Source organism: Notothenia rossii (assembly GCF_949606895.1).
Source record: "Notothenia rossii genome assembly, chromosome: 2".
NCBI classification, from domain to species: Eukaryota; Metazoa; Chordata; class Actinopteri; order Perciformes; family Nototheniidae; genus Notothenia; species Notothenia rossii.
This window is the reverse complement of record NC_136904.1, coordinates 16282969-16294562: the sequence shown is the minus strand read 5'-3', so window position 1 is coordinate 16294562 and position 11594 is coordinate 16282969. Positions and strand designations below refer to the sequence as shown.

The 11594-nt window shown below is 38.7% G+C and overlaps 1 protein-coding gene across 1 annotated transcript; it reads left to right on the top strand.

The window, feature by feature from the left end:
- Positions 1–101: 101 nt before the first annotated feature.
- afg3l1 (AFG3-like AAA ATPase 1) lies at positions 102–11328 on the top strand. The gene is made up of 17 exons (XM_079666081.1): positions 102–1102; positions 2456–2546; positions 2649–2708; positions 2804–2922; positions 3391–3540; positions 3641–3715; positions 4133–4254; positions 4368–4641; positions 5333–5470; positions 5709–5862; positions 5962–6069; positions 7770–7895; positions 8054–8164; positions 8261–8376; positions 8531–8731; positions 9224–9418; positions 9639–11328. Exons 1-17 carry the CDS (start codon positions 989–991, stop codon positions 9825–9827), a joined length of 2343 nt encoding a protein of 780 aa, XP_079522207.1. The 5' UTR covers positions 102–988; the 3' UTR covers positions 9828–11328.
- Positions 11329–11594: the final 266 nt, after the last annotated feature.

Here is an 11594-nt window from a genome sequence, read left to right as displayed (position 1 = left end):
CCATTTGCCTTAAAAAAAACGAATGTTGATACCTCTTTTAATACAGGCCCTGCCTCAAAGGCTCTCTTGCCCCCTGACCCTTGGGCCCCTGCTCTTCTGCCTATGCTCTAAATCCATCCCCAATGTATGTATTATGTTAAATGATGGTACAATACAACAGTCGACAACAACACTGGCCCCAAAATGCAAGATTTGCCCATGCTGTAACAAAGCAATAGTTAGTAATGCTTTGACACGTTTATTTAGATCTGTTATATGTGTACAATTTGAACGTATGTATGCCTTATGTGTGTGCAGTACAGGAAGGTTAAGGTTAAACTAGAATAGCCTATTTGAGTACATGTACATCCAACCACTGCTTATAAAGTATACAGTCCAAAAGGGGGAGCGTCCATGCCTCTTTTGGCTCCACGTGTGAAAACATATGGTGCATTGACAGTGGTCGAGGACTTGGAATTCTGCCAGTGATTACAGTGATACAAAGTACAGTATGTCCTGTGCTGTAAATAATCTAATAAGAACCCTTATTCAGATCCAATATCTGCGATATTAGAATTCAAAATACAACATTATAGTTATATTATATGTACATTCCCTTATTACACCATCATAAACAGGAGTTCTGGTCGCAAACAAATCAATGCATAAGTATGTGTACATACATGTACAGAATGAACTCAGTGAACCAGTCAAACTCCAAGGCTTTGTGACACAGATACTAATGATTTTTAATTTATTGTTTTTAGCTTGAAGAATTTATAACCATTATCCAGTCATGATTTGAACCCATAGCGGTAAAAGAAAGATATGTCTTTCGGATTAAAATGATCATCAAACAAGTCCCACACGTGAGACCACGACCAGTTATTTTGTAACTAGAATCTCGCGAGACTACGGTTTGCATTGTGTGCATGGTGCACGGTACAGTACTTCTTGTTGACTCCAGCAGGCAGCTATACTCCAGTGAAGCCCAGGGAAGATAGCTGATATGCTTCTCGCTCTGAGTGTCGGGCCCTTTCGGAACCGGGTCCGGGCGGTTCGGTCCTGGAGTCGAGATCTATCAGCTATCTCTACTTTCCGCAGCGGCGGAGCCCTCACATTGGTACGGTGACTTTTGTTATTCTTCTTCTAAAGTGTCTAAGGTCCTCATTCAGAGCCATTGAAAGAGACCTTCTTGAAAAAAACCTACACATTTGCATGAATTATATCAATGCAAACTTGTTGTTTTGCATTATGCATTGGATCACAGTAATGCAGGAGTGTAATTGTATTTGATTTGTTTTGTCATGGGAAAGAACAAAGTGTTCCTCGGTGTAAGCTCTAGAGTCTAGACCCCCTACATCTGTAAACAAACAATCTGAGCACTGTTTATGTATCATTCCTCAGTGGTTTGCACTCTCACGATATGTCCTTTTGATTATGTTTAGTTTAGAGGTCAATTTCCTCAGTTTCATAATATTGTTTTTGAAGGGGGCGTGTCTCTGGTACTGTATTGGGTAAGGGGCATTGAGCCCAGGCTTGTTTATTGGTTCATTCATTCATTTGCCTTTACTTTTATAATTGATCAAGCAAACATTAAAGGTGGGGTATGTAATTTATTTCAGAAACACTTTGTGTTATATTCCATGGAATGCTCTTAACATCCCGAATGAATATATGCTTTGACAATAAATGCATAAAAAAATGTCATCTGTGTCAACGGTAGCGCTGTAAAAAGCACGACCAATCATCTGAGCCGGCCCGGCTAAAGTAACTGGATGGCCTACCTGCCTGTCAGCCTTCCAGCACAAACTTATCTCGTGCCCTCATTGGTCATGTGCGCGTTCGTGTGTGTTGGAGGAGGGGCTCTGTAAGGAAGTGGCAGATTTTTTCGCACTCGAGCTGGTTTCTCAAATGTACCTACCCCAAATTTGCTTAATTTAATATTCATTTAGGATTTTTTATTTATTATTAAACAAGCAATTGTTTATGGCATCTTTAATTGTAAAGATAATTTTTCAACAATAACAATTTTGGCACCCAGATATATATTCCATCAATATAAACATCTAAATGTTGTGTAAAATGTTGTTATTCTCAATTATTGATAATGGTATTTGATTGCTAAAATCCATGATCAGTCATGCATTACTGAACCAAATGAAAACATTTTTTACTTCCTACTTAATTTTTGTTTGATATTCTCATGCGATCTGAGTAAATACCATGTGAGATTTAGAGACACGGTTCATTGTATAAGTGTTATCTGGAACAGTTTCTTAATTAAATCAAGTTAACCGGGACACAATGTTTACAATGTTGTTTCTTATCACCAGTCTGTAACACCTACTAGTCTATAACATCTACTAGAAAGGCTGTTGAATTAATCTCTTTCAACTTAATATTTATTTTCCACAAGTCTTTTTTTATGGCCATGCTGTGAGATTGTTAATCATATTGTAACTTTTTGTTTTAGAAGGGGTCACTGATCCAAAGGCGATGCGGAGGATTATTCCCACACAGTTTCCAACTTGCTCGCTTACTTAGCTCAAACAAACCCCCAAGAGGTAATGTCACTCCTAATGCTGTAACACTAAGTAATTCAGCGAAACGTTTGCACACGATGACCTAAATATTTTGTTGTTTGTGTTTGCTGTTTTTGCTTTCAGGTTTTGAAAAGTTTTTCCCAAAGAGTGAAGAGAGCTCTGGCGTCAACAAATCAACTGAAGGTGAGGAATGTTTGAGTCACTATCACAGCATCATTTGTACATCTTCCGTTCTCATTTCCTCTGCAGTGCATGACTGATGTTCTGTTACCATTCAGATGAAAATACCAAAAAACAAGAATCTCTTGTAACGGAAGAGCAAGACACAAATAATGATGGGGACGGAAGAAAACAAGGCGGAAAAAAGGAAGAATCCCACTGGTGGACGCGCTTTCTGGTGCGAAGCATGACCAGAATATTACCGATTTCTGTCTTAGATGCACTTCAAAATGCACTACATGTTAACTTTACGTATATCTATTTTTTAAATGCTGGCATATGATATATTTTATTCAAATCTAAGCCTGATCTCACTCATTAGAGCAAATCTAAGTTGCATTCTTCATAATTTAGCATGCATTTTGACCTAGTTGAGCATAGAACTACTTATAGTATTATATAAATGTTATGTATTTAGGTTTAATTAACAAGAACTCTGTACGCTGTATTGTTGTCAGTCTTTCTAAACTGTCAAATCATGAAATTAATTATATTTCTATAGTATATATTAATGTACTAGTACTGTTCATATCGTGATATATCTGGCAGGCAGCATACTGTGGTTGCAGTGTAAGAAGAGAGATGGTTTTACAGTCTTTCAATTAATGAATTGTTTTTTTTCTTACAACATTTCTTGACCCAACAGGAGGAGTTTAGCTTGCATCAAAGATCTTTTCAGTACGTTGCATTCGGTGCAGCAGGCATGGTCTCAGCTTTTTTGTACTTTTACTTCCGAGAGACGGGGAGGCAGATCTCCTGGAAGGACTTTGTGCAGTACTACTTGAACAGAGGCTTGGTAAGAGGCGGAGAGAGGATTTCGTTTTTTGTAACTTTCGTTTTTATTGCTTGTTTCTTGCAACCATGTAAACAAATTGTTGTTTGTGCCCTCTACACAGGTCGATCACCTGGAGGTTGTCAATAAACAATATGTCAAAGTAATTCCTTTCAATGGAGTGAACACACCGGAAGTGGTTAGTTCTTCTGCTTTTCCTATAGGTCATGCTGGTGGTTAGTTTAAGGGATATTTTTAAAACAGAGATGAGTCATACCTTTGTTTTGCCTAATAATTTAAACTAACTCTTGTTACAACGTATATTCTGAACTTCAATTGGAATCCAGTCCACCGATTTGGTTGATCACATGCAATTTAAAATATTACTTTGTAAGATAAAACAATGTACTTTTGTGCACTAGAATGAGCTATCATAGCCAAAAGAAGCTGCAATTGATTGACTGTTTACATTTGTTGAAAGAAGAGTTTATGTCTTCCTTGTTATTTACCTTTTAGAAAAACCTAGACAGGCTTGCTTGTGAGTTGAATTTACATCAGCAAACGTTTTTGCACAGTATACTGATGTTGAATCCCCTCTGTTTTGTGTATATTTCAGAGCTTTTTGTGGTTCAACATTGGCAGTGTTGATTCATTTGAGCACAACCTGGAAATGGCCCAGCAAGAAATGGGTTTCGACTCACAGAGAGTTCCTGTATTCTACAGCAGTGAAAGCGATGGGTGAGGATTTTATTTGATGAGTACCTGAAAATGTTCATATTAAAATGACTTTACACATATTGTATTGTCATATTGATGCTGGCCTTATGGAGCTTATTTCTTTTCCCCCACAGGACACTCCTTTTAAACGTTCTCCCAACCTTACTGCTGGTCAGCTTTTTAGTTTTTGCCATGCGTAGGGGACCAATGGCAGGAGGTCGTGGGGGTAAAGGGCAAGGAGACCCCTCCAGCATGAGTAAATCCAAGGCTAAAATAATCACAGACAACATCAAGGTTCGATTTAAAGATGTCGCAGGATGTGAGGAGGCCAAACTGGAGATTTTGGAGTTAGTCAACTTCTTGAAGAACCCGCGGCAGTACCACGACCTAGGAGCCAAGATCCCAAAGGTGTGCCCGTAGCATTCATCATTATTCAGGAGATATGATGGAAAACCTACCTTTTTAGTGCTTTTATGGCTGCCCTGATCAAGAATCATGGGATTCAACGAGCCTTTCACATTTGGCTTCCTTTCCTACTTTACATGCAGGGTTATTTGAATTTAACCCATATCTAAATATCTATAGAGAAATACATTTGCACCACATTTTTCTCACAGGCCAATCAGAGCATAGCTACTGTTTTTTTTTGGAGAGAGTCTTAAACAGAGTTTTTCAGACAAAGAGTGATTAAAGGTATATACAGACAGACAATATGATACAACAATTATGTGTTTTTTGAACATTAAAGGTGGGATAGGTAAGTTTGAGAAACCGGCTCGAGATACACTTTTTGCTATATTCCATGGAATGCTCTTAACATCCCGATAACAATGAATATCTTAATTGCTTTGACAAAAAATCCATAAAAAAATTTCATCTGTGGAAGCCGTGGTGCTGTAAAAAGCAAGACCAATCATTTTAGCCGGCCCGGCTAAAATAACTGGATTTTCTCCGGCTGTGTATTTTCAAATTCTAGCGCACTCGAGCTGGTTTTTCCAAAATTACCTCCCCCTTCTTTAAGGCATTTAAGCAGGTTTTGGTAGAAACACAAAGACAAATATGAGCCTGAAACTGAGTGCAACATGTCTCCTTAAACCAGGGTGCAATGTTGGCGGGCCCACCTGGTACCGGAAAGACCTTGCTAGCTAAGGCCACGGCAGGAGAGGCCAACGTCCCCTTCATCACAGTCAACGGCTCCGAGTTCCAGGAAATGTTTGTTGGCGTGGGTCCAGCGAGGGTCAGTATGGGCTAAATGCAGGATAGTGCAAATAGTCATAAAACTGAATGAATTGGTCACATGCATTTCATTATGCTGTTTGGCAACGTCATCTGTAAACACAATTATTATTGGGATTGTTATGTTAGAGGTGCAAATAAAAAGCATGATCCTTGCTTTGGGTGCTTTGTTTTTTACAGGAAAGGATGCTAACTGTAAGATAATTTCTGTGATTTATGTTTGCTCTTTCCTTTATAAGATAAGGGACACGTTTGCCACAGCTCGAAAACACGCTCCATGCATCCTCTTTATTGATGAGATTGATGCAATTGGCAGAAAGAGAGGCAGAGGGAACTTTGGCAACAACAGCGAGCAGGAAAACACCCTCAACCAGTTGCTTGTGGAAATGGACGGTAGGCAGTAATCTCTCTTAGTTTTCAAGACTTTTTTTGTCCCATTCCTGGAGCATTATTTCACGACATCACATATTGTATTTGTATTTGTCATTCCAGGGTTCAACAGTTGTACTAATGTGATAGTTTTAGCTGGCACCAATCGAGTGGATATTCTGGATCCAGCTTTGATGAGGCCGGGACGCTTCGACCGACATATATACTTAGGTAAAGTGAAGCACTTGTTTTAGGTCTTCTCTAACTTTGTACTGCTCTCTCCTGGATTCCTGAGAGCAGGTTTCACTTAATTACACTCAATCTGTTATCCGCATCTCTTTCTCTCCATCATCATTTATCCCTGATTCACTTTAAACGTGCCTGTAAGTTACATTTGTTACATTTCACTTAATCAGTTGCAAGGTAAGAGCTAGAGGGTTTTGATTTACATCTTGTATAAAATAAACCGGCCGACTTTATTATTTTTCCGTAATGCAATTTTTGTTCCTTTTGGATGATTTTAATTTTAGACTTGAAAGCAAACCCGGAATGGGTTTTCTCTTGTTTTTCCCCTCTTTTTCAATTCCATATTAATGTGTAAATGTGTTACCACACCATCTCAGTACTACTGCACAGCAGGCACCATGCAACAACCCCAATTCAGTGGCACTAATGTGCTAGCAGATTTAACTTTGTTATTTGTATTCGTCTGCTTCAGATGAGGTGCTAATCTTAACCTTACTGACACAGTCACTGTATGGTTTCCATTTAAGAAATTGTCTTCAAGCCTATTATATTTGCTTCTGTTCTTTTATTTGCGACTGCTCAGTTGTAATGTCATTTAAAACGTGTGTTGCATACTGTGCGCTTTTATCTCTGTGGTTAAAATGGTTGATCTTTTTCAGCCTGCTGAGGTTTAATTTGCTTTATGCTGGCAGTGCTGGACAATAGTGGGCAGGGCAGATTTCTCTCTGACTAGAAAACTGGGTCAAAAGGAGAGAGCTGGCTCTCTATAAAAGAAGGATTAGATGACTGGCGGCCAACATGCGGGACGGGACACACACTCCACTGTGTTGTTGACTCTTTCTGTTCCCTTTCCTTTAATCGTTCTGTTGTTACAGATAAACAGTATTGTTAAGATAAAGTTGCCTCAAATACAGTTTCAATGCCAATTTAGATAGATAGATAAACATACTTCATTGTCATTTCAACAAAACACAGAGTGTACTATTGAAACAAAATGTCATTGTACTGGCTTACAGGAACAGGACAATATAAAAACGTGCTAAAATTGTACATATAAATAAATAATAGTGATGTGGTGCTGATAAAATTAAAGATAAAGTGTGCGTTTAAAATAAATATAAAGTCTACTTAATATTCAGCAGTCTGATTTAATGGGGGAAAACGCTATTACAGAATCTGACTGTTTTGCTCTTAATGCTGCGGAACCTCTTGCCGGAGGGCAGCACGGAAAACAGAGCATGATGAGTGGGGTCTTTAAAAATGTTCTGGGCTTTTGTCAGGGAGCGTTTCTGAGCGGTGTCTCTGATGGGAGGGAGAGAAACTCCGATGATCTTCTCTGCTGTCCTGACCACTCTCTGCAGAGACTTCCAGTCAGACTTCAAATTTATGTTTAACCTGAAGTTTAAAATCAGCATGTCACAAACTTTTAAATGTACACATTTTTTTTAGGCAGTCTTCAAGATAAGGGTCATTTATCCCATGACTTTGCCTTCCCATTAAAACAGTTCTCTCCTTGTAAGAGCTAACACTGCTGTATGAGGAGCTTAACGACACATACTGCTGACACAGGGTTTGTCGTTTAATGTTGTCTTTACTGACCAGTTTGATTTACAGAATTTGATGAGCAGCTCTTCAAAATTAATTTTCTAAATCTTTTCTTGTTTTATTTGTCTATTTTTGTACAGGACTACCAGATATTAAAGGCAGAGAATCCATATTTAAGGTGCATTTAAGACCTCTGAAGTTGGACACCAATATAGAAGTACAGGCTTTGGCCAGGAAGCTAGCTGCACTAACTCCAGGTTTTACTGGTAAGAAGAAGAGATGTTTGTTCATGTTCACAAGTGTTTCCACTGTTTTTTTTTATTATTCTACAAATATCATACAGTTTGCATGCTGTATTTCTCGCCTTTTTTTTTTTTATCACACGACAGGTTAACTTGGTTATTTTGGCTCATTTTTGTCTTAGGGGCTGATATTGCTAATGTGTGCAATGAAGCAGCACTAATAGCTGCACGCCACCTCAGCCAACATGTCAACACCAAGCACTTTGAGCAGGCAGTCGATAGAGTTATTGGAGGTAAGTTGACATGGAGAATTCTTATTGTGAACCTATTAGATATACAGTAGGTTATAAACCTTCATCAAGTTAGTAAGACTTCCTCCTTTCTCTCAGGTCTGGAAAAAAAGTCTCAGGTAATGCAGCTTCCAGAAAAGACGACTGTGGCGTATCACGAGGCCGGACATGCTGTGGCCGGCTGGTTTCTCGAACATGCAGACCCCCTTCTTAAGGTAGTCACACCGTTTGCTTTCTCTCACACTGCTGCTTGACCATCTGAATCCACCTTCTGCCCTTAAATAGATTTGTTTTACCCTCTGCAATTAAATAGGGATTTCCACACATAATTATATTGATAATTGGAGTAACTATCATGTACTCCCTCAGGTCTCCATTGTTCCCAGAGGAAAAGGTTTGGGTTATGTGCAATATCTGCCTAAGGAACAGTACCTGTTCAACCGTGAGCAGCTGTTTGACAGGATGTGCATGATGCTGGGGGGTCGAGTGGCAGAGCAGGTTTTCTTTCGGCGAATCACCACCGGAGCGGAGGATGACCTCAGGAAGGTCACCCAGTCTGCATATGCACAGGTATTCACCATATTCTAAAACAAACATGTTAACAAATGCAAAAGAAATCAGTAAATGACTGTATGTGATAAAATATGACATTGGGAGTTAATGTTGAGTCATACACTCTTTGAGTCACACTTATGCTGAAATGGAAGTTATATAAAATATGGTAAGACTTGTATTAATAATAACTATAAAAGTTGACTCGGTAGGTTTGTCCTCCTCTAATGGAACTCCACGAGTTAGTAGTCACTGACGGTATAAAATCAGTCCTAAATAAGCAAAACAAATGTATAAGTCTAACGGGTCAGGTTGTTTGCAAGATGAGCCATAGACCGAAAGACAGACAGAAACACATACACATGTCTTAACGCATGATATCCACACAGGCTTTTGGGTGCACAATTAGAAGTCACTTAGCATTTTTGTTAGTTTGAGAACAATGTTGTAAATCAGCACATAAGAACAGTTTGTTTTGTAACTAACGGCCTGTTTCTCTTCATATCTCAGGTTGTACAGTTTGGAATGAATGATGCGATGGGTCAGATGTCCTTTGACCTCCCTCAGCAGGGTGACATGGTAACGGAGAAGCCCTATAGTGAAACTACAGCCCAGCTCATAGATCAGGAGGTCCGCTTGCTCATAGATTCTGCCTTCCAGCGAACACTTCGGCTCGTCACGGACAAGAGAGATATGGTGGACAAGGTGAGAACTACTCACATCACTGACAAAAAGGATGGACAGAAGTAAAGATAAAGAGTCATTTTTCCAACACTGTATGAAGAAGCATCTTAATAGCTAATTCTACTATTTGTCGCAGCTACTGCTCATCTGTTCTCGAAGTCAGCAACAAGAAATTACATTTGTATTGATGGAGTTATCTTAAAAATGCTTGTTGTTCACTATAATTGTTCATGTGCTGCAGGTGGCAAAACGTTTGCTAGAAAAGGAGATGCTAGACAAAGCGGACATGGAGGAGCTGCTGGGAACTCGTCCCTTTCAAGAGAAGTCAACATATGAGGAGTTTGTTGATGTGCTGGGGAAATTAGAGGACACCTCTATATCCCAAGAGTCAGAAGGAGTACTCAGGGTGGGAAAAACACTTCCAGAATGAGCAAAACAAATCAGGCCTTTTCCTGTAGCTGGACACACGCCTCAAGGAAAATATTTTTAGCTGAATTAAGTACAATTTTTCAGAAGTTTTTCAACATTTGGTCCAGAGTTTCGGGGTTCTGAAAGAAATCCCTGGTTGTCGCAGCAGCAAAGTGAGATATGATGTGTTGCACTGGTCTTAAATGGCCTCAATAATGCAATTTTAATTTTAATTGTGGTCTTTATATTCCGGGGGGAATTACATAAAATACTCATCATGTTATTCTTAGTTCAGTCTGTAAGCCACAGTTCTGTGAGGAGCTGTTTGTCGCTTACATTTCCCTGGGGTTGCCTTCCTCACACACTGAGATGCAGTTACTTCCACTTACAAAACTGCAACCAAATGAGATTTTTAACATTGAGAATTCATTGACATTGTGTGACGTGTACATGAATTGTGGTTTGTATTTGTCAGTTACACACGTTGCCGGTATCATTAGATGATGGTATCAAAGGTAACAATGTATTCTACTGCTCTATGCCTTCATCGGACCCCAATTTTGTTAATATGACAAGAGTGGTTCCTTTTCCGGCTGCCACTTCATTATGTTGATGGATAAATGTCTAAAACGTGTTGTCCCTGAGCGTAGAGGCCAGGTTTTAAGATTTCAAAAGTACTTTGATTGTTCTTCTGAACGTTTTAAATACGTCTTCACACGGTTCTATAATGAAGACATCTTTAAATATCTGTGAAGATGTGTCTCAATTTAAATACATTTTTATCACCATGAAAGTCTTCCAGCAGAAGTCAGCCTTTCTCAACCTGGTTCTCATTCAGTTATCAGGAGATGCAGCTGTTAGAACTCAGTGTTGCACATATGATACTACATACTATGTCATTGGATCGCATCTACTGTAGACATCCATTACTTGGATTGATGATTACTTAAGAACTGGGAACAAGCAGAGGAAGAATTAAGTACTTTATGAGCTAACAAAATGGCATTTCACAAACTCTTTTTCCAGTTAACTAACATTTCTTGTAAATGTAAAAAAAAACACAAAGGAGAAAAGGCTCAAATTCCAGAGATTAATATTTGACTTGAATATTGTCCATGATGACCCAAGCAAGCTAAGCTAAATAACTTAATGTGGCCTAGATGGTTGGTTACACACTGTTATTGTAATGTGAATTGTGTCTTCTTCTTTTAGCCAGTTGCTCTTGAGCTGAGTTAACCAGCTAAAATATAAAAACATACTTGAACTAAATGCCTTGCAATATCGGCCCCTTTATCAGGTTTTCCAATAGATAGTGAAAAGACGTTTGGTTAAATGACCAGCTTGACACTGGAACATGTGTTGTTCTCTGGTTGTATGTCAGTGTTAATGAAACATATTGCTTGACAATGCACTGTTCTTGATTTTGCTTGATGAATATATCTTGTCAGTGAGGATTATTGATTTTTTGGAAAGGAATGTGAGGCTGCTGTGGCTCACACCAACATTAAACAACTTGTATACGCCTCTGTTCTGTTTTTTTCCCCACGGTTTCTATATTTAGTATTTTCCGTATTTCTTTATTATTACAAAAATGTCAGAATTCTATTGATACTGTTAAACAGTATGTTTATTCTGGCATGTGTGGTGCTATTAAATAACACATAAATATAATTGTATGCAGTTCCTTGGATGAATTACAAGTTACATTTGAATATTTGTCTACCACATTTAAATCAAGTTCAAAAGAATACAAATTGTAATTTCCAAAAGTATGTGTAATCTGTGTGAA